Source organism: Mauremys mutica, chromosome 24 (assembly GCF_020497125.1).
Source record: "Mauremys mutica isolate MM-2020 ecotype Southern chromosome 24, ASM2049712v1, whole genome shotgun sequence".
In the NCBI taxonomy this organism is placed as follows: Eukaryota; Metazoa; Chordata; order Testudines; family Geoemydidae; genus Mauremys; species Mauremys mutica.
Genome location: NC_059095.1, coordinates 5,936,762 through 5,959,928, shown reverse-complemented (window position 1 = coordinate 5,959,928; position 23,167 = coordinate 5,936,762). Strand labels below are relative to the sequence as shown.

Below are 23,167 nucleotides of genomic sequence, written 5' to 3'. Positions count from 1 at the left end.
CGGCGGCGGGGTGTCCTTCTGCTCCGGGACCCACTGTCAAAGTGCCCTGAAGACCCGCGGTGGGGGGTCCTTCCGCCCCAGGACCCGCCGCCGATATGCCGGTCTTGGACCTATGGTTAGGGTTCCTATGGGTAGGGCACTTGGAGCTAGGGTTAGGGTTCCCATGGGTAGGGCTTCCTGCCCTAGGGTTAGGGTTCCTAAGGGTAGGGCACTTGGAGCTAGGGTTAGGGTTCCTGTGGGTAGGGCACTTGGAGCTGGGGTTAGGGTTCCTATGGGTAGGGCACTTGGAGCTGGGGTTAGGGATCCTGTGGGTAGGGCACTTGGAGCTGGGGTTAGGGTTCCTATGGGTAGGGCACTTGGAGCTGGGGTTAGGGTTCCTATGGGTAGGGCACTTGGAGCTGGGGTTAGGGATCCTGTGGGTAGGGCACTTGGAGCTCGGGTTAGGGTTCCTGTGGGTAGGGCACTTGGAGCTGGGGTTAGGGTTCCTATGGGTAGGGCACTTGGAGCTGGGGTTAGGGATCCTGTGGGTAGGGCACTTGGAGCTGGGGTTAGGGATCCTGTGGGTAGGGCACTTGGAGCTGGGGTTAGGGATCCTGTGGGTAGGGCACTTGGAGCTGGGGTTAGGGTTCCTGTGGGTAGGGCACTTGGAGCTGGGGTTAGGGTTCCTATGGGTTAGCCCCCTGCCCCCATTCCCTTTGCCCTTCCCTCCGCTTGCCTCCCCCCACTGCCCTTCTCCCACCCCCGCCTGCCTGGACCCCTCCCCCGTAGCAGCCCTGTCTCACACCATTTGCATCGCACCTTCTCCCTTGTCCCAAGAGGCGCACGTGACTCTCCTCATTCAGCCCCGCCCTTCCCTGCTCCTTGAGGACACGGCCCTGACGGTCACATGTCCCCTCCCGGATTCCGTCCTTCCCTGCTGACGAAGGTCAGTGGGCGGAGCGCGCCTGTGCGAGTGGGCGGGGCGTTCCCCCCCTTCGGCGCTGTGATTGGCCGCCGGGGGCGCCCGGAGGGGCGTGGCTGGCTGCCGGGGTGTGAGGTGACTTGGCGCGCGCGCGGGGCGGCTCTTGGCGGGGCCGGTGGAGCAGCGAGCGGCGTCGGCGATGGGGGCGGCCGGGGCCACGGGGCTCGTGCTGGGGCTGCTGGGCGCGCTGCTGGGCGCCGGGAGAGGCGCCTCCGGGGCAGGTAGGAGCCGGGGGGGACTGGGACCCCCGCGGGGGGGGGGACGCTGGAGCCCCCTGGGGGAGCTTGTTGGGGGGCCCTGAAGCCGGAGGGGGGACCCCGCAGGGGAGGGGGGACTGGGACCCCGTGGGAGGGGAAGGGGCGACCTGTGGGGGACCCTGCGGTAGGGGAGGCGGCTGAGTCCCTATGGTGGGAGGCCCATGTGGGACCCCGCAGTGGAGGGGGGGATCCCACGGTGGGAGGGGAGACTGGGACCCCGCGTGGGGGAGGGGAGATCTGTGGGTGACCCCATAGTGGGAGCCTGTGTAGGACCCCGCAGTAGGAGGGGGGGCCCCACGACGGGAGTGGAGAGGGGAGACTGGGACCCCCTGGTTGGAGCCCATGGCAGGCCGTGCAATGGGAGGGGGGACCCCCTGTAGGGGGAGTTAAGACTGGGACCCCCTGGTGGGAGGCTTGTGGGGGACCCTGCAGTGGGAGGGGAGGGGAGGGGAGGGGAGGGGGGGAGACTGAGATCCAGAAGGGCAGGAGGGGGATCCAGGGGAAAGGGAGGCTTGTGGGGGACCTTGCTGGAGGCGGGGGGGGGGGGAAGGAGACTTGTGGGGCAGTTGTGGGTGAGGAGGAGGCCAGGACTCTGATGAGGGGGGGCCCCACGGGTGAGGGGAGACTGGAACTCCTCTGTGGGGAGCTTTTGTGGGTGGTGGCAGGTATTGGGGGTGAGGCTGGGAACAGAATGACAGTGGTGAGGATCTCGGGTATGAGAGGCACACTAGCTTAAGGGAATCTCCCCACACTTACTAAGATGAGGTGGAACTTCCTGAGCATGAATAGAGGAACCCTGAAGGAGTGGGAGCTTGTCTGGGGCACATGTGAACAGAGGGAGTCCCCCCTGGGGCATGGCACATATGATCCTTGGGTGAGAGACCTGGTATCTTGGGGGAGGAGAATGTGAGAGCTGCAGCTGGGACTGTTGTGTGTGTCTAGGGCATATCCCACTCGGGGCGGGGGGAGGCAGGTGATGTATATGGGACTCTTCCTTACTTTCACCCTAAGGTAGGATGTGCTCAAACACAGGGAAATCTGGGATGATTATCCTCCTTCCCTAGGGACTTGTACCACCATTTCCCATGATAAGAGGGTAGGGGCGGGATTAGGGGTGTGGTGGAGACTGCTGTCCCAGGATGGCATCTGATCTGAGGGAGTGTTGGGAGGCAGGTGTTCATAGTCTCCCCAGGGTGAGCTCTCCACCTGTGGATGGTCCCCAGAGTAAGGCTGTCAAGGAAATGGTGGATGGGTTGACCGTTCCACTCACCCCAGAAGTGCTGTGAGCTGCCATTTCTCAGCCCATCATCTCCCCTTGGGAGCATGAGTGTGCTTGCTGATGGAAACTCCCCCTTAAAAGGTTAATCTGTAATTAGCATTTTCTGTTTTTAATGTGAAGCTGGTTTGATGTGCTCTCATTTCTCTGTTGTGTTCATTTTGAAATAAAGCAAAAAATAAAGAGAGAAAACTAAGGTGGCTCCTTGTTGCCAGTCTAGTTACTGTCAGAGTGTAAGTTTTTCAACTCAAAAGGTTTTTCAGTAGTAACTGAACTTCAGACTTTAAAACCCTGTAAATGTGTACATGGGGCTTCACTTGGTAATCTGCTAATGGAGCAACAATTCTGCCATATATACCTCTTAGGTGTTTATAATGTACCAGTATGGAATGCCTGTATGGTGGCCATGTTAAAGCTGTGCACTAGTGTGACGGTGGGCATGGCTAGAAATATGACTGTAAATGAGCCAGGCTTTGGCATTTCCTGCTGCTTTGTGACATTTCAGTTTCCCACCTCTTGTGCTGTTATCAAAGAAGTTTGCTGGATTTATTTACACAGAGCCACGGGTGTGCCTTACGCCATAGGAGGTTTTAGAGAACAAATAAGACCCAGGACTCTAATTCAGCCTAACACTGCACAGAATGATGGGAAGTACTTTGTCCTTCAGGGATTGCAGGGTTGGCTTGCAGTTATGATGGCTTGCCTGTTTCACACTTGTGTGGCTGTGGGATCTTTGGTCTGTGTGTGGTTTTTCTAAATCATAAATACATTTGGTACCTCATGAAAAATCAGAGGAGGCAAGTATATGGGGGAGAGAAATGCATGGATAGTAATAAAATGGCTTTGCTCTCTCACTGCCCCACAGCAAAACTGTATCTTGTTTATGCAGCAGGATTAAAGGCAGAAAATTTTATGTGTTCTCTTCTCTCCCCCCCCCCCCCAACCTTCCATCCCCTAAGGCTTGTGACAGTGTCCAACAAATTAAACTAGAACAGCTGGTGTTCTGGGCTACATATGGGGTATTTGCATTCCTCCCTCCCCATGTTGTATGCATCTGTAGTGAGCTTGAATTCTTCTATAAAGGACTGACACTAACCCTACACTTTAATACCTAGCACTGCTTTTCAGAATTAAGGTAGTCTGTGGCTCATATGTAGTATGTGACCGGCTAATGCTTGTGCTGTATGTAAAGGTCTGATTTCCCATGAGATGCTTCAGAAATCAGAGCTGAGACACTAACACCCCTCGGTTCCCCCCACCCACCCCTGGCAAAGCAGAAAGCTTTGGCTAGTATATATCTTCTCTCCTGCAGATGAATTTGTCCTCTTTCAGGTGCTTCAAAGTACAATGGCCTGGCAAGCCACTGGCACTTCTAGGCAACCTGTCAGTAGTCTGGAACTTTACCAGCTGGTCTTCTATAGTCACATGTCTGTCCCTTTGGTCAGTTTACATCCGATTTTCGATGCCAGTGTCGTTCTGTGATGTAATTTGTCAAGTATTGGTCTTGCTGTAAACTTGTTCTGTTGCTATTGGGCTTTGTCTGTTCAGCTGTTTCGGTTTTTTTGTTGTCTCTGTACAGACAACTTCTTTCCTTCCCTACTCGCTGTCAAAACCTGATGCTGTAGCTAACATTTTTTAACCTCAAGAAGGCTTTGAGGGGGGTTCCTTAATAAACCAGTCAGTTCTGCAGTGCCCCCTTAACTATAGTGGGTTTCTGCAATAAGGATTTTCCTGAGCTTCGTGTTTCCAGCTCCTTCTTTCCCAAGGAATGAGACCATGGGCCACAGTGTCTCATGTCAGCTAGGGTGCCAGCGCTAGGCAAAGCCCCGAACAAAATACTTTAGTAGGATAATTCAGGCCCCTATTCGGGCAGTTCAATAGCTTGTTGCTCTGAGAACTGTGTGGTGTCTCATATCGTTACATCCTGGCTTCTTTTATTAGGACTTTAAAGGTTACAGAGTGAGTCTGGCTCAAAACAGAATCTTTAAATGGAGCTCAGTAGCCTTCCATTTATGGCTTGATTCTGTTAATGGGACTGGGATGGAAAAAATCATTAAAACTTGAAAGCAGCAAATACAGAAATGTCTGACAGGCTGGTTTGCTGGTCTGTAGTGATGTGCGTAAGTGAGAGAAATGACTCAAAATGCTTAGGTCTAATTCACTGATTCTCACAAAAAATGGTCAAACTCTCTCGACTGCCTTGAGGACATGGATTTAGCTGCTCTTACAAACTCCAGTAGCATATCTGGGCAAATGCTTACAAGTTTTTTCTTCCTATTCCTTTATGATTCTGTATGAAGAACTTTCCCTCTTTCCTTATTGAACAAAATTAAGCTCTAAACATTTTAAAGGATGTTAACTTTTTTTTTAAAAGTGTGGATACTGTACTGAGCCCCCTTGAGGAAGTCTGGCTTTCCAACCACGCTTTTTTATCTTTTCCCTCCTTTGTTGCTATGTGAGACCCAAACAAATAGGGAAATAAAGGGCTTATCAATACACCAAGTAAACAAAATGAGGGTGGAAGGGGAAGCAGATATTTTTCCTCTCTAATCCCTTAATCATGTGTAATGATAGGTTTAAAAGAAAACAGATTTAGACAAATGAGATTTTTGTATGTTAATAGTGACTCTCCTTGTAACTTTGCAGTGCCAAGAAATAATTTTTTGGCTATTCTTATTGGAAAGAACAATTGGTGGTCCCCTTCTAAAATCTGCTAATGCTAATCCCACACGGAGGTATCTTGTGTGCATGCTTGGAACCAGCTGTTCTCTGCCAGATTCATGGGGAAGACTGAGCAATTCTGACTCCCGGAAGTTCTCTCACTTGGTTACTCATTGACACTCCCTGATGTTATATAAAACATTCCTCTTGGCTTTGGGGGCATGGAGGCTGTATCCAGAGCCTCCATCAGTAGCTGGAACGTTCACATTTCATTTCCTGGACTGTGGAACAAGCGTCAACCCTATAAGCAAAGGGGTCTTCAGTGCTGAAAAGACAATATTCTGTTCTGGGAGAGGAGGGGCTGCTAGGCTAGCAGATGTCTACTAGGCTTAGCCAAAGGGGGATGGACAGTCAGATACATGTGCCAGAATGTTATTATGCAACAGCTCCTCCCTCAGCTCAGAGGGAGGGTCTGTTTTTAGATGAAGGTGACTTTCATGTAGAGGATGTTATTTAGCATGTTGTGGGGGTTTTTCTGTGGGGCAGAGCAGAGTTTGAACAGGCTGTAAAATGGCAGAGTCTCATACACTCATGAGCTCTCAGTTGTCAGAGAATGTCCTGTCCTTTTGCTTGCTTGTTACCCCTCCTAGTCCAGGGCCAATGAAAACCAAGCAGTTAACGTTGCTATTCCAGTGAGTTGATGTTAGTTGTACCTGTATGTTATACAACAGCAGGAACTCTCATCAGCGCCAGAGAATGCCATATGCTCTCTTGGTGGCTAGCTTATGTTCTAACTCATCCAGTTTGTGCTCGGGGGGTGGGGAGAGGTTGTTACTTCCATAAGCAATAGGGGCAATACTTGGGTACTGCAAGTACTGGAGGGTGTCACATGAGCAATGCAGACCTGCTGAGCTTCTAGCCCATTTGAATTGTGAATGAGGAGCTCTGTAACTTAAAGACCCATAATCGTGGAGCAGCTTATTTTGTCAAGCACTCTGTAGTCAACTTGGCTGTGTAGCCGTAACCTTTATTTTAATGGCCCCCTTTAAACCATGCCGTAGTTAAAATGGGACAGGCTCTCACAGGAATAGTATTCGCTTCCTTGACTCTTCAAAATTAGGTAGTTAAGAATGTTTAATCACAGGATTGTGATTCAAAACCAAGCAGTCTTGCAAAATCAAGAGAGATTGCCAGCCACAACACACGAATGTACTTGCCCCTTGTGATCAGGTGAATAAAACCTTGCAAAGTTGTATAATTTGCTCTCTACTTATTTAATAGTAGAAGTGGATTCTCATTAGTTCCTCAGTGCTAGAAGTATGCAAAGCTTGGTGTATGGAGAGAGTAAATATCCTCTGATGCCTTTGTTACATATGCATCTTGTGGAGTCCTTTGGGGGGGGGAATTCCACTGTACCCACATTCAGGCATCAAAAATGTAGGAGCAGCAAAAATTATTACAAAAATTGCGTACAGAAATCATATTAGAAAGACCTCTCTCTTATATATAATATAATACATACATACACTCTCTTCCTCTCCCCACCTTCAGGAGTTTACTTAATTACGTAAAGGGTGAATTGCTTTCCTGTAGGGAGGCCTGGCAGTTGAGGTAGCTGGCAGTGCTACCATTAGGATGCCTGACAGCTGCACAGTCTGGAGTGACTGTACAGGATGCATATGTCACAAATAACCCTAGTTTTTTGGTCAATCTTCCTGAAAACCCGCTGACTCAACACGGTCGTTTTAGCTGATGTCACTCAGTATTTCTTCACCATCCAGAAATGACTTCTCTAGAAATAAGTTATTTCCTGCAAAGCAACTCTCAGACCTTGGCAGAGGTGGAGGGTTTGGGGGGGAGGGGGCGGCAATATGTCTACACTACAGTGGCACTGCTATGGTGGTGCCGCTGTAGCACCACAGTATAGACACTTCCTATGTTGACGGAAGGGGTCTTTTCCATCTGTAGTTAATCTGCTTCAGCTACTTTGGTGGACGAATTCTTCCATTAACCTAGCTGTGTGTGTTAAGTCGATCTTACCACCACGCTCTGTGTGTGAAATTTTTCACAGCCCTGAGCAGTGTAGCCAGGTCGATCTAATGTTTTAATTTTAGACCAGGCCTGATGCAATACCTGCCTCTGAAGTGGAACAGTAGCTCCAAACAGTTAACTGATTGTCTGTAAGCCATTTTAAAGCCAAATAATCGGGAGTGGTGCAGTATCTGGCAGGTCTGCCTGCTGTGAGGCTATTGATTTACAGATCCATCAGTGCTGAGCCGTCTTTCCAGTTCTTGGAAAGGGTGAAATAGGTGAATCCTCTGGACTTTGCTACCTTGAGCACAATAGAAACAAGTATGTTCAGGTTCCTACCCTCTAACTACTCCTGGAGTCTATATAGCCTTGACTTATGTAACCTTACAAAGTTGAGCTTGCTTGTGCTGAGTAAAAATTACTTCATTCTCTGTATCTTGAGTTGTTAGCAAGTCAATTTTGTGCCTGGGCTGGTGAATTTGCATGACTACTTTACAAAGCTGCTATTAACTCTCACATTGTAACTGCCCTTTTTTTCTTAGCTGAACTATCTGAAACTATCCACAATAGGGTGACTAAGAGCAAGTTTGCAAGACTCTCTGAAGCAGAACAGATCAGCTAGCACCAAGAAGGCTGGCAGATGATGCAGTAATTGGAATGCTGAACAATACCACCCGGTCACCGTGACTGGGGTGAGAGCCGGGCTTTGGCCAATTCTAACCCATGGTCAACTGACTCTGGAGTATGTGAAGGCAAGGACAGAATTTGCACGTCTCTCACGTGGTGGACGTGGGGACGTGTCTTTTTATAAAGCACAGAACTCTCTATACAAACACTTGTTTACTACATTCTAAATGACTCACTCGCCTGTGTTCTTCACCCTTAGTCTGTCTGGCTGGGGGCTACTGGTCACTTGTGGACACATGGGGCTAATTCACCCTGGTATAACTAGGTGCAACTACTACTAAGACTATGAGAGCAATATCTGCTTACACCAGGGCTTATTTTTAGCCCATAGTGTTACTGATTGGTTCTAGTTTTAAAGGGGCTTGTGTCCAGCCCTCTTCCCTGAAAAAGGTGTTTGCTATGATTCAGGATCCTTGTAGGGATAAAAAGTAGTGAGCAATGGGAATCGTTGGCTTTTGTCCCCACTCAAGACCCTTGAAAAGCTCACATTTAAAAAAACCTTTTAAAGACCACATAGTGTGATAGGCACTTCCGAGAGAGATTAATATGCAAACGGTGGTCTGAATTCATAGGACTCACCCTTGCTGTAGCCTTGGTCAAGTCATTCAGCCTTTCTGCCTCGCTTTTCCCAATTGTAATGTAGGGATTAGCTAGTTTGTAGAGTGTTTAGAAGACTTAGAGTGGCATTAAGAATTTAATGTAAAATTCTGTTACTCATCTAACCTACAGATGTTTGGTTTTTTTCATTTTGATCCAAACGCTTCAAACTGTGAATACCTGGAATAGCTTGATTAGTGCCTGCTTTCCTGGTTATCAAAATAGAGAGTATCTTTTTAATGGCAAATTATGCTTGATGCATTCCCCTAGTTATTTGGGGCACTCGCCAGATCAGCTTAAAGGGGATGGGAGGGATTTCAGCTATGTTTGAATCAAACTCATGTGCCTACATATGGGTATCTCATGCCTTTGATCCATTTTCCTACCATATTTGTGACTTACCAAATCTGTGGTTAATCAAGGGTTCGATCTCTTCTGCTGGTGCTGTGATCCTGCAGCCATCCTCACTTCCATAATAGTCATATCCTACAGGGCTGTGACTTCTTTGCAGGATCAGCTAGGAGAAGAATCTGGACCGTGATAAGAGAGACCCATATCACTGCACATATGCTGTAATAGTGAAAAGAAAATGTAAACAGACCACTCAGATTAAGGCGTTTGTAGCCTTTCAAACTCAATGTAATTCACTAGCCCAGGTACAAAATTTTCTTGCCCATTCTACACCAAAAGGGCAATGTGATAACACATCTCACTTGCCTGTCTGAATAATCATTCTCCAAGTTAGAAGAATTTTGGAAGTTGCTTTATAAATAATTTTTGCTAGCTCTAGTGTGGAAGCTGGCAGTGGCACAACTAGGCTCAGTAAAAGAGAGAGTGACTCTCAAGTGATCACCTGAAATAATTTGGGTTTTTTCCCTAATGGAAATGCTGCCACCCCCTGTATTAAAGCCATCCTTCTGTATAATAGGCTTGTGGCACACTGGGTCTAAACTCTGCAGCACGGCCACCTCACTTATGCTACATGCAGCAGCACATCAAAACTTCTGTGGCAGTTTCCAGAAAACTCCCAGAAACATGGGCTGCCTTTGTAACTGAATTAAATGTGACGAAGATAATTCACCCAGTCCAGTGGATAGGTCACGGGACTGGAGGCAGGAGACCAGAGTCCTATTCCTAGCTGTGCTACTGAACTTGGCTAGTGATGTTCTCTCACTTCTCCCCCTCCCTTGCCCAAAAAACCTCTGAAACTCTGACATCTTTCCCCATCTGCAAAATGGGGGTGATAATGTGCCCCCCAACTTATGAATGAAAGGTGGCTGGAAGCTTTGGGAGGAGGGCTCTTGAAATCCAGGATGCTGGTATTTTCGGTGCTGGGGAAGGGACTGCCTCTTCCTCTTTACCTCCTGCTTCTGGACTGGTACAGAGGAGGTCAAACGCTTAATTCCACTGTAACCTTCAATGCTATCCAACCAGTTCCTCCCAAAATATCCAATGCTGCATTTAACAGTGAGGGGTAAGCGCACAACTAACAGCAAAGTAGTTAACCATGTTGTCATTAGGTTCCAGAGTCGGTGTCCCCGCCATCAAACTGGGATAGCTGTTGCTTCCCTCGTCTAGGTTCTCTGCATGCTTGGGCAGATAGCACTGCCTCGGTTGCTCTGTTCACGCGTGGCGGACATCCTTCACAGCTGTAAGGGCTAGAAACTTAGCTTCTCTCTCTTAAAAATCAAAGCTTAGATTCTGTGGCTGAGGCGCATTCTGTTGCAAAAACTATATACCTGGGCCTTCCAGCTCAGCTTCCAAACTATTTAAGAACTCCAACACGCTTTCAGGTTTCTTTCTCTTCCACCCCTACTGCAACACTTATCTGCTCCGCACACACATTGAGTGTTTTGCACAGGCAGTTGATTTTATTTGCCTCCTTGCTGTACATTAAGTTGACGGGCTTGTAGCATTGCTGTGCAGGGCAGATGGAGAGTGCTCACATTTGTACAAGAGTGCGTAGACAGTGGCTGTTGTGTTGCATGCGCCGCTCTGAGTAGTGTGTTTGAGCTCCCTGTTCAGTGCTGGTTGGGGACTCTGGTTCTGTAGTAGCCTGAGCTAGTGGAAAGCATTATTTTGGGTCGCTATATGTAACAGTGTGGCTGGATATAGCACACATGAGGTGAGGGGGAGGTGTGCTTACCAGAAGCAATAACATGTTTCACCTTCTTAAAACAGCTAAAACCTGTGTGGCTGAATTCTCTTTGCACTAACGCTTTGCACTAATACCTCTCCAACTCATAGCTGGCTTTATAAAGTCACCACTGTCTCAAAAGAAACTGACCGAGGACAGTGTGGAATTGCACTGCGAGGCGATTGGCAATCCTATCCCTGAGATCCAATGGTGGTTTGAGGGAGATGAGTCAAACGAGACCTATACTCAGCTTTGGGATGGCGCACGGCAGGACCGTGTCAAAATCAACGCCACCTATAACCTGCACTCTACCAGCACCATCTACATCGCAAACCTCACGATCAACGACTCGGGCACATATGAGTGCCGGGCTAGCAACGACCCCGACCGCAACCACTTGTCGAAGAGCCCCAAAGTCAAGTGGATCCGTTCCCAGGCTAACGTTTTTGTCATCGAACGTGAGTGGCTGCACTGAGGCCTTGGCACTTGTTCAGACGCAGCGATGTCTTGAGTGTTTTGCCAGGCCTGTCCCCTGCACTTGTGTCCTGTGACTTCCTGAAAACTCTCCTCACCCTTCCGTCCTGGCTGTAGAACTGAGAGACTCCTACCCTCCTGTGATCCCCTTCACCATCCGTGATTTGATCCACAGTGGCCCTGCTCAAAAAGGGTTGTGACTTCCCAACCAAAACACCATCCTGTGCCTTTCAGAGCCCAAAGAACTAGAATGTGCTGCTTGTCCTAAGATGCCTCGGTGTCCCAATGCTGACTCGCAGAATTCAGAGTCTTGATTCTGCTGGTAGACTCTGCTGTAACCACCACTGTCAAACCAGCCCTTCCCTACAGTTCCTTTCAACTTCTGCTCCAGTGACCAGTCTTTCTTTACGCTTTCTTCCTTGCTAGCAGTATGAGCTGTGGGCATCAAATTCTTTGTTAGTTTCTGGTGATACAACCATTTTTGAAATGGCCGTATGTGTCTGTGTGTGACACTGATAATGTGACTGTAGTTATCTGTACTGTGGAAGTGACCAAACTTTCTCTCACTTAGAGTTAAAAGTCCAATTTTTGAGCAAGACGAGATCTTTTTCCTCTCGGTAGCTGAAACTTGGACTAATGCATGGAAATCAAATTTAACCTCACTACTTAAGATGGTATCTTGGCCCATGAAATCATTGGAACTAAATGGTTGTAGCATTTGCGGTGTATGTTCTAGGTAGTGCAAATGTTCTAGATAATGCAAAGAAATCCAGTGGAAGACAATACTGCTGGAGTAGACCTTAAGTTTTTTTAAACCATCCTAAGTGTTTTTCAGCCCTGTGTGAAATGTTCCTTCACAGAGGGGTGGGGTGGGATAGGAGAGTAGAAGACCTCATGTTTTATATTGACTGCTTAATAGTTTCTGTTGACTGAACTGTTTTCCCGGAGACTTTCCTTCCCCTATGAATAGAATGTTTCCTCTAGTGATCACTTAGCTGCATGAAAACAGGTTAGATCAACTTTCTTGTCAGACTTTGGACAGTCAGGACCTGATTCTCCTATTAAACTGGTGTAAATCCACCCAAGTCAGTGAAGCTACACTGATTTCAGATGTGCAGGCTGGATTCCAGTCTCTCAGACTTGCATTGTGGCCCTCTGTTCAATCACCAGGTGAAATTAAATCTGTTAAACCCTGACAGATTCAGGTATGAAAAAATGGAGTGAATGATAACACTGCTTAAAGGGTTTTCCCCTTGTAATTGCTCAAATATGCAATGGAAAACAAAGTGCTTTGATGGGCACTTAGCTGTGATGGAATATAAAACACAACCACTCCTGAGAGCGCAGGAGGCTCCGAACCGTCTAGAGACGGTTTGGAGAATGATTCTGCCTTGCTCTGCTAAGGGATGTGCGGAGAACATAGTTGCTTTTTGCCAAATGTGCTCAAAACTTGGTTGTCTGACTCCTCCTGCTCCTCCCTTGCTGATACCATTAATCAGTTTCTTATAAGTTGCGAGGGTAAGTGAAAAGCTGCAGTGGAGACGGTGAGTGATGTAAATGTTCTTTGTTTTAAAGGTCTTAAGGCAGGTGAAACGGCTGCTGAAATATATAAATGCCACATGTTAATTTAGGTTTGTTATGAATACAGATCCCATTGTAGAAACCTCCCCAAATATGACTTCTGGCATGGATGTTGTGATTTCCTGTAACATTTCCGATCCTCAATCTCCGATCATGGGCCATATGTGGAAGAAAGGAGACAAGATCTTGACATCCGATAAGGAAACATCTGACTATACCACCTACAAGTAGGTGTCGGAGGGCATGGGGGGGGTTGGGGGGGGGATATTGTTCTTGCTCTGGTCTGTCCCAAGAAAAGTTCTGTTTAAGGCAGCTGATACTTCAGGTCAGCCAGACCCAATGGCAATGTTGTGGAGCTAACTATGAACATGGGGCAGGTACTTCAAAGAAGGATCCAAACTTGGGGACAATAACAGCATTGGGCTATCAGGACTAAGACCCATTGAGGCTCAGGACCTTCTTGTTTGCAGAAAACTTGACCATACTCATGCTACCAAGAAGCCTGCCTTCTAAAGCACTGAGCAGGGAAATTGACTTCCTTTCTCCAACCCCATTACACCCACAGTCCCTGCCAGCGTGCCCCAGAGAGGAAATTCCTTCCCACTTCTAAACTATAGCAGTGCAAGATGTTACGTGGCCTCAGGCTATTTACATATCTGGCCTCTGCTATGCCTCTGCACCCTATCCCTCCTGAACATGCAGTGGGATGGACTGTCTGGTGATAAAACGCTGAAGTTCATGCAACAATTCAAAGGATCACTGCTGGATTTCCTAGACTGAAGTGGCAATCGTGAGTGCAGTCGGGGGGTGCTCAAATACAGCCCTGGAGTCCTAAAACTTATCCTGAAGGCCAGGAAGTCCTCTGCAGGACTGGGAAAGTTCGGGGGGGATTTTAGTGCTCCAGCATTGTATAGAGGTGCTGTGTGTGTCAGGGGGCCTGAGAGACGAGGAACCTGGGTTCTGGTCCCAACTTGGTAACTGTCAGATCTCTCTCACACCAATGGAGAGACTGGGACTTGCCCAGTAGGAATAATACATTGAGCCCCTTGGTGAAAGGCAAATTTAGAAGTCTGTGTTCTAGTGTCCTAAATTAGTTCCTTCTGGCTTGTCTGCTGTGTTGACTTTGGGCAGAACTTCATCAGCAAGTTTCCTTGTGATAAGTTTTGGGAAATGGCTTTGATGAAAATCAAGTGTTCGAAGGCACTCAGATAAACCAAGCCAGCGTTCTCACTCTCTGGACAGGAAGTGAACTGTCCCGCTCCTGCAGAGGGCCACATGTGGTGCAGGAGACTCCAGGATGTGTTTTGTTTGTCTGCACTTGAGTCGGGAAAGATTTTCCTGCGCAGTCCTCCTCTGCTAGCTTCCAGGGTCCTGTCCACTGTCCCCAGAGAGCGGCCCTGCTAGTTACAACGGTCACTGCCCAAGCCTTTCTAGTCCCAGGCTGTGGCTGAGCGGGAACTGGAATGCCAGCCCCATTGTACAGGGGCAAGGAGCTTTCCAGTCTCATTACCATCAGCCCCTGCTGGCATTGGCCCAGCCAGCCGGAGCGGCATCATGTCCTTTTGTATGGCAGAGCTGACGTGCCTCTCTCCCCATAGCAACAGGGAGCTGAACAAAGATTAAAGTATTTCTAACCCAGCCTCCCTCGCGTGACCTCAATTCCTTAGCTCGAGTGGCTTTTGGAAGGGGGAAAGCTCCGAGCGCAGCAGAACTAACAAAACCGCCCATTGTGTCTGTGCAATAACAGCACTAAAACTCAGCCCCCCGCATTGGGGATCACCACGCTGCAGAATTGAGCATTTGTTGTGAGGCAGCTTTAATCCATCAAATCCTGCCACTGCAAACCCCCCAGGACACACACGGCAGGTTCTGGATTCGGGCAGGATTATTCTGCCCTAATCTGATTTTTCTTACTTTTGAAAGCCGCTGCATAGCCCCATGTGCAGCCCTTGCTTGGTGGGCATTTCTGAACGGGAGCTGAGCAGCCACTCCCCTAGTAACTTCCTTTTAAACCCATCCTGCTGCCGCTTTAGCTGTCTGATTTGCAGAGCGGTCACGGGATTGATGTCTCACGTGAGAGGTGGGACAGCGTATCTGGAGTCTTGCTAACTCGGTTATTAAATTTTTTTTTTGGTTGCACGTCTTGTGATAGCTTTGCTCCACTGAGTTCATTTTAAGTTAGCCTCTGAGGCCTTTGTTGCCTGAAAGAAAGAGGAGCATGTTGGAGATGGTTTATGCTGAATACAACCTCACTTCTGGTGCTTCAGAACCTTGGTTTCGCTGACTAGTTTTGTCCTGTTGTTCACAGCTCCACATTAACTGCAGCGTAAAGAAAATGCAGTGTCATTGCCTAGGACGTGTCTCTGCTGCAATTAGACATCCCAGGCCAAGCCAGCTGACTCAGGCTTGCGTGGCTAAGGGGCTAGGATCACCTCGCAGTGTTCTAGACCCTGGACTCCAACGCAAGCCCGAATGTCTACACCATAATCAGAGCCCCTCAGCCTGAGCCCGATGCGTCTGAGTCAGCTGGCACGGGCCAGCCACAAGTGTCTGATGGCAGGGTAGGCATACCCTCGGTGGGTGATGGGGCCAGAGATAGGAAGGAGTGAAAGGTGGATGGTGGGTTTACAGGGTCATCTGTCTGGGTAGGACCTTAAAACTAAGCAATCTGGCCTGGGTGGACAATGCTGTGTGTTGACAGACTCCAATTCAAGTGCCTAAGCGGAAAAGTCAGCCCACTTCTCTTGCCCATCGGTGAAAGCGCAGCCCTGCTTTCTACAGCCTGGAATTGCCTGTCTGTTTCCAGCCTCTGAGCTAATGACGGGATGGTCTCCCTGCTCCCGGTAGTGTGACAGACCATGACATCCCCTACATCTCCCTGCTCATGTCCCTTTCTTCTTACAGAATAGGGGAGGTGAATGGAGACAGCTCAGGGGTGTACGAGTGTATCTTCGAAACGACCCCCCCTGTGAGTAGGACTGTGTATGTGACAGGTAACTATTTTTAGTATCTCCTCTCGGGTATGGGGGGTGGACAGATGTGCTCCCTCAGCTCTGGCAATTTACAGCTGCTTCTGGTAGTAAATGGGGAAGGAATGGGATAGATTCCTACTACGCAGCTTCTTCTAGCGTTAGTATCAAGCGGCTTGTAAACAGAACAGTTTGGCTGCCTGGGGAAGCAGAACCAAAGATGCATCAACCCTCTGCCTTCCTGAACAAAGGGAATGATCCCCATGGACATATGGGCAGGGGGTGAAGATAACTAATAGCTGATCAGGTGGTCTTGAGCCATGAATCTCTCATCGCCTGCTTGGGAAGCCCCTCAAATGCTCGGCCTTCTGAGAGAAGGGATGGGAGCCAGAGGCCTGTTTCTTGGGCTGACATACAAGCCTATGGCTACCTTGCCCATGGCTCTGGCTAGCTGGCCTACAGCCAGGGGCGGCTCTAGCAATTTCGCCGCCCCAAGCACGGCGGCACGCCGCGGGGGGCGCTCTGGCGGTCGCTGGTCCCGCGGCTCCAGTGGACCTCCTGCAGACGTGCCTGCGGAGGGTCCGCTGGTCCCGCGGCTCCAGCGGACCCTCCGCAGGCACGCCTGCGGGAGGTCCACCGGAGCCGCCTGCCGCCCTCCCGGCGACCGGCAGAGCGCCCCCCGCGGCATGCCGCCCCAAGCATGTGCTTGGCGTGCTGTGAGGCCTGGAGCCGGCCCTGCCTACAGCATTCACAGCCCAATCAGGCTGGCCAAGTCCCTCTTATCTGAGCTGCCTTTCTCTGCAGTTAAGCCACATGTGACGGCCTACAAGAAATCCGAGCATGGGAACGAGGGGGACACCGGCGTTCTGATCTGCAAGTGTAACTCTTATCCTCCTGTCAGTCAGTGGACCTGGTACAGGATCAAAAATGATGTGAATGAGGTGAGCGTTTTGGGGGGACCTCTCTTCCCGGAGGAGTGCTAGGGAGGGTGGCAGCTTATCCCTCACCTGGAGCTGTAACCCTGAGGTAGGCAGCTCTGAAGGTGCCTCAGTGAGCGAGGCAGGTCTGTGTGGGGTGGAGTTGCTAGTGGTCCAGTCACAAGAGGCTGCCCCTGATCATTCGCTTCCTTCCCCCACTTCCAGGCCATCACCAATGGCACAGAGAGGTTCATCATCAAGTCCAGCGGGAACAAGACAGAGCTGCGCATTGCTAACCTGGACATCGAGAAGGACCCGGGCGAGTACATCTGCAACGCCACCAACGAGTTGGGCACCAGCGGCGCTGTCGTGGGCCTGCGGGTTCGTAGCCGCCTGGCAGCGCTCTGGCCCTTCCTGGGCATTGTGGCTGAGGTGCTGATTCTCGTCACCATCATTTTCATCTATGAGAAAAGGAGAAAGCCGGATGAGGTCCTTGATGGTAAGGTGCATCTGGAGTTTCGGGGTCGCGTCTAACCCAGGAACTCTGCAGCGTATGGGTGTAACAGTTCTGGGTAGGGTGGGGATGAAAGTATCTTGATTTCAGAGGGATTTCCCTGCTTGCAGAGATGCTGCCGGAGGGGTTTCTGATCAGATGTTAAAGGGGAAAACCACTCTGCTCAGTGCCTCCTGCCCCAGCCAGGGATAGATACAGCCTCTGATTGGACCTGTGTTGGCTAAACTCATCCCTGATCATAGCCAGAAGTCTGAGAGCCTCCATCTCCTCCTAACACAGTGATGTCACGTTGGTAGTAGCCAGTCACATTGCAGAGAAGAATTACTCAGCAAGTTGTAGTGTGGGTCATCTGATCGGAAACCCTTGAGCAGACATTACCAAGAACTTCTGAAAGGGGGATTATAGATTCCTAAAACTAGCTGCAGACCAGTCAGTTCTACCTCTGTAAAAAGATGCCTCAAACTCTGGCCCTCTGATGAAGGGAATTGCAAGAAGCTTATCCCGAGCCCGGAAGGTTATGTGGTGGGTGGGTTTCTGGGATGGCTGAGAACATGGCTATGACCAATGTCCCTGCTGGCATTATCTTTCCGCTCTCTTCCCTCCTCTGCTGCTGGGTGGGACCTCACATGGTAAGTGGAAGAGACAGCTCCAGCTGTCCCTCTGCATCAGTCCTCTCACCAGCTGCATATAATCTTCAGAGTGCCCCATTGCAGTTCCCTGGGCGGCACGTGGGGGAAGTGTGGGCCATGGAAACGATGGCACACAGCCCTCTCCTGTTAGAGGGTGGCAGATGCCAATGAACTGGTGAAAGGTCTGAGCGAGTCAGGTGACACCAGAGATGTCTTTCCCTAGTTACAGTGCTGTTGATGTAGCCAGCGCACGGTGTTTGGCAGAATGTGTATAGGACAGGGGCACAGTATCTCTGATGCTCCCCCCTACTTCCCTGAAAGTCTCCTGGTTAATTTAATGCAATCTTCGCTTGCTGTCAGGGTCTGGGTGCGTTAGTGCTTGGGCTCTGGGACATTCAGCTGGATCAACAGGGCTGCAGTATTTGAAGCAGGAAATGTGTAATTGTGGCTCTGTTGCTGACTTTGGCAAGTCACTCCCGCCCTGTGCCAAAGAGGAATTATACTTCTTGGGAGTGACTGAGGCTTGATTTTTATGCCAAGCACACTGAAGCTGTAAAGGCTGCTTACGCTCCAGCTTTGACTCTTAGTAAGCAGCTGCCCAGCCATTGCTTTGTGGATCCCCAGCAGTGTGGCCTTCAGATCCACCTCAGTTAATGTGGTACAAGAACTCCTCCGGGTTGGGGGTGAAGTTTAGTTCTCCTTGGCAGCTATTGATCCCAGAAAGGGGGATCCCTGGGACAGCCAAGCCCACTGCTTGCCAAAAAACAGGTGACCACCTAGGAACAATACAGCTCTTGCTGCTTCTGGCCTTAAATTCACATCCCTAGACCCTGCTGAATTGACAACTATATTGCCTGTAGGGAGGCTCAGGATGGGATGGCATCTTAACTGTAATCTCCGCCAATATGCAGCAGCCTATATAGAAAGGCCTGTTCAGAATGCTGGCTCTTAAGGTTCGGGGACCTGTGGCTGGGTGGGGTGTACAGGACGTGATGTTTGGCTAAAGGCTGCATCCTGACCTTTCTTTTTCCTTCTTACCATGCGATCCTGGGCCTGAAGATGATGATGGAGGGTCTGCACCACTGTGAGTACCAGCTCTCTCGTTATGACATGGCACAGATGCAGTGATGTGCTTTGCATACTTGTGGGCATGAACAAACTGGCCAGTTTCCTAGTGCAGTGGTTCTCAACCAGGGGTACACGTACCCCAGGTGGTTAGCAGAGGTCATCAGCTTATCTAGCTCTTTGCCTAGTTTTACAACAGGCTACATAAAAAGCATTAGCAAAGTCAGGACAAACTAAAATTTCATGACTTGTTCATACTGTTCTGTACACTGAAATGCAAGTACAGTATTTATATCCCAATGGATTTATTTTATAATTATATGGTAGAAGTGAGAGTCAGCCATGGTTCAGTACTAGCAGGCTGGGACACTTTTTTGTATGTTTTGTCTGATTTTGTAAGCACGTCGTTTTTAAGTGAGGTGGAACTTGGGGTACGCAAGACAAATCAGCCTCCTGAAAGGGGTTTAGTAGTGTTGAAAGCCACTGCCCTAGTGAGCCAACCGGCTACCAGAAACACCTTCCCAGCTGCTTGTCATCAGTGTGGTCTTTGTTCACGGTGTTCAGTTGGGAACAGTGACTTAGCAGACTTCTTTCGTGTTCAGATGGCTCATAACTGTATCTCGCTGGGTCCTGGATGCCTGTCTTTACATCTGTCCACTTTAGAGCCGTGCTCCATCAGTGAGGAGGGAGTTGGCTCCTTAGCTCTCTACGTAGCCAGGCAGTTTCTTCTTCGTTGTTCTAGGAAGTCCTGGCTCTCCTCTCACTGCCTTCTCTCTCCCCCTTTTCCTAGGAAAAGCAATCCCCCAAACCACAAGGACAAGAACGTCCGCCAGAGAAATGCTAACTAGGAGCGGGCGGCCAGGTGAGGCATCTCAGCAACAACCTCAACCCTCAGCTGTCTGCACTTTGCAGAACGTGGTGTAGTTTGCTCTCCCTTGCCTCTGCCCCCCGGGGTTCCCCACCGCCAGCTGAACTCCTCTTGCTGGAAGCATAGGCAGCTCCAGCCCTGGGTAATGGATTGTGGTGTCTGGCGTCACCCATTGGGAGCTAGTGGATGCAGATGGGCAGCAGGAAATGGGCGGGAGGAAATGGGCAACAGCAGGTACTTACGGCTTTGCAGGGGTCCGTGTGCTGCTGATTTGGAGCCATTGTACCAAAGGGACACTGGTTCAAAACAAACAAACAAAAAAAACTCTTGCCCCTCATGTGAATAGCCCAAATCATTGACACTGGGGACAGGCTCCTCATTAAGCTTCCTTTGCCCAACTGCAGGGCCTCAGGCACTGGTGCGCCTCCGCCTTTCCTGTTCTCTGCCTCTGACGTCATAGTCTAGTCTCTGGGCTATAATACGTGGGTCTCATTTCAGTGGTTGGGTTTAGTGTGCAGGGGCTGGGTGGCGTTGGTGGCCTGTGATGCACAGGCAGTCAAACTAGGTGATCTGATGGTCCCTTCTGGCCTTAACCGGACTCTTAACAGAGTAACGCAGTCACTGCCCCAAGGAAGCTAAGTAGACAAAAGGTGGGAGAAAGGATGATCCTCTCCATCTTGGAGAGGGAGCGAAGACTTAGGCCTTGTCTACACTACAAAGCTACTTTTGGCCACATGGGACTGCTGGGCTGCTTTGACATTCCTCAGCACCAACAGCTCAGAGCTGCTCAGGATGCTGCTCTCGGCAGCTGAGGAGGCTGTGGGAGAACTCGGAGGGAATCTCAGAACCGCAGGCAGGCAGGGCGAGAGACTGCTGTGCCAAGCAGAGCCGGTGGCTCGGGTGTGTGGGCTCGTCACTCTCCCTCTGCCTCAGCATAGGACAGTCGCCTACTGTCTCCCCTGCCATGCCATTCTCCTCTCCCTCGCCCCCCACACTTCAGTTGAAAAAGCAGCTGACAATCTACTAGGATGCCCCTGGGACCATGGGATTGAGAAACCTGCATCATGGGACGCTGTCCCTGCTCCATGAGGCGTTGCAAACCCTTCCCAGAGCGCCCTGTGGCCAGTGGCACAGTGGGATCGCTACCACAGTGCACTGCTCTGTGTCTTTGCGAGAGCTGTTCGTGTGGATGCGCTCTGCCGACACAAGGAGTTAGTGTGGACCTGCAACGGCAATTTTAATTAAAGCGACATGACTTTTGCCAACGAAACCTCGTAGTGTAGACAAGGCCTTAGGGTGTGTCTGCGCCACAGCTTGGGGGTGCTTCCCAGTGCAGGTGAGCCAACATGCGAGCCCATCTTGAGCTCGCACACGGGCAGCAGCTCAGACTAGCCGCCTCAGTGTGTAGAACCAGGGGATTGTATTCAGTTGATTAGCCCAGGCCGCTGCAGCCACGCTGTTTCTAGCCTGCTGCCTCGAGCACAGCTAGTGAGTGGTTGTTTACCCACACTGGGAAGCAGCCTCCCCACTGCTGTGTGGACAGATCCTATGTGATTTGCCTGACAGCACGCACACACAGACACAACTGGGAGTTGAGCCTTGATCTGAGTCCCAGTCCGATGCCTTCATCACTAGGCCATCTTCCCTCCGACTGTACCATTTAAACCACTGTACTGCCTATGAGTGCAGCGCCCCCCTAGCTGTCTGAAATAAAACTATCTGGGTTGGGGACTTCCCAGCAATGGCTAACTGGCTTCTCTCTCTCCTGTCAGGTGGTGCGTAGCTGAGAAGATCACTTGGATGTTTTGTTTTGCAAAGTAGCATCAAGAATATCCTAGGGTGTCCTTGCAATTCAGTTACTTCACTTTTTAAAGAAACAAACTTCAGTTGTAGCTTCTAAAATATACACTTTTTTAAAATGCGCGGTGGGAGGGTTTTTCTACCTGTAAACTTTAGCCCCTCTGTTGCTGGTAGTCTTTGGTCACTGGCTGTCTTTTTGTCCTATATCTCAGTGTTGGTGCAGGGAGGGCGAGGTGGGAGCATGACCTGTGTGGTGTCTTGCTGGCTTTATGCAGTGTGTAAAGTTAATGGGGAGGGGGGGGAGGAGGTGTGCGGGGAGGGGTTGGAGTGTGTCTGCAGACACTGCGCTTCCAGGAGTCAAAGTGCCTCTGCCCCGCTTCCTTGATTTCTGGTCGGAGGCCCTGCAGGGAGCTAAAGAGAGAACTGACGTCTCCATGTAGGCAAGCGTGAACCTTGGATGCAACCCACATGCCGTGTCCTCCCAGGAGCCCTGTCATCCTGCCCTGTTTTGTGCATGTCAGGGAGAAACTGTTTCCATGACCTTTCAGAGGAGACCTGATCTGACCCAAAGGGGTGGGAAGCCTGTTATGCACCGGCTAGAAGAGATACTTTACAGAGCTAGGATTGGGTGGTGTATGTGCTCCCACTCAGGAGCACCTCTCTGTGGCACCGAGGGGGGTGTCTGGCTCCGTCCCTTGGGGAGTGGGTGGGAAATCCTCTGAAATCTGCAGGAACCCCCCAGCCTTTCCCTTCCTGCAATTGATCAATGCCATAGCTACTCTCAGGGGCTTCCTGCCCCATTGTCTCTCTCAGCAGGCCTGCGTTATTTACCCTCTTAAACAACAAAGACAACTTAGGGGGTAGCTTTTAAAGCTGGCAACTGAGCAAATGTGACTAGTTAACTTATTTCACACTGTTTTGTTAGTCTCTTTTTAAATGTCGCTACACTGGGGGTGGGGTGGGGGTGGGGCTGAGTCTTGGAGTGATTGCTGGGCTGCAGGGCTCATGTTCAGATCTGCCGGGGAGCAGATTAACTGCATGTTTCCTTGTGCTCGAGCCATCTCAGTGTTTCTCTGTGACTAGGCGCCTGCGAGCGAACGAATGCGCCACGCAGTCTGTATTCATCACCCGTGTTGTTGGGTTAGCATTGAAATATTCCATCTGTTAACAAACTTCACAAATAAAGATGATTCCTTTTTCTGTTCCTGCTTGTGTGAATTCTGATTCCTGCTTTCAGCTCCCGGTAGGCCAGCAGTGATCACGGCAGGACAAATCTGTTCTGCAGTGTTATGCCACCTTCAGCATCAGTCACGGGCACCTCTCAAGAGATCGCTGTGGTTTGGAGACACGGGGTCAGACCTTGACTTCAGGCTGGTTGGACTTGAATCCCCAAATGCTTATGGCTTGCACTGTATAATCATCCCTAGCTCTTACAGAGCGCTTTTCATCAGTACATCTCAAAGCACTTTGCCAAGGAAAGTAAATATCCCCCATTTTGTAGATGGGGAAACCGAGGCACGTACTGATGAGGAGCGACTTTCCCAAGCTCACTCCATGGGCTAATAGCGGAGCTGGGAATAGACCCTCGGTCTCTTGAGTGCTTCTCCTGGGATCCCCTCTGCCACAGGCCCACGCAAGGTGAAGTGTTGAGTTCCTTTTGAGTGCTCCAGAATTTTCCCCTGCCTCTTCTGGAGCCGTGGAGCCAACGAGGCCCTCGTAGGGTGACTGATCACTGCGTTGTGG

The 23,167-nt window shown here is 50.0% G+C and overlaps 1 protein-coding gene across 1 annotated transcript; it reads left to right on the top strand.

Annotated features, from left to right (window-relative positions):
• The first annotated feature begins 1,031 nt into the window (after positions 1-1,031).
• Positions 1,032-22,628, top strand: BSG (basigin (Ok blood group)). The gene is made up of 8 exons (XM_044998430.1): positions 1,032-1,182; positions 12,730-12,889; positions 15,567-15,655; positions 16,436-16,572; positions 16,774-17,047; positions 18,751-18,775; positions 19,547-19,618; positions 21,397-22,628. Exons 1-7 carry the CDS (start codon positions 1,101-1,103, stop codon positions 19,602-19,604), a joined length of 825 nt encoding a protein of 274 aa, XP_044854365.1. The 5' UTR covers positions 1,032-1,100; the 3' UTR covers positions 19,605-19,618; positions 21,397-22,628.
• Positions 22,629-23,167: the final 539 nt, after the last annotated feature.

What these genes read in the sequence shown, in the direction of transcription:
- BSG (XM_044998430.1), top strand. Translation starts at nt 1,101, where the DNA reads ATGGGGGCGGCCGGGGCCACGGGGCTCGTGCTGGGGCTGCTGGGCGCG. An exon ending in GAGAGGCGCCTCCGGGGCAG is followed by an intron (nt 1,183 to 12,729) that starts GTAGGAGCCGGG and finishes TTATGAATACAG; the next exon opens with ATCCCATTGTAGAAACCTCC. An exon ending in GATGGAGGGTCTGCACCACT is followed by an intron (nt 18,776 to 19,546) that starts GTGAGTACCAGC and finishes CCCTTTTCCTAG; the next exon opens with GAAAAGCAATCCCCCAAACC.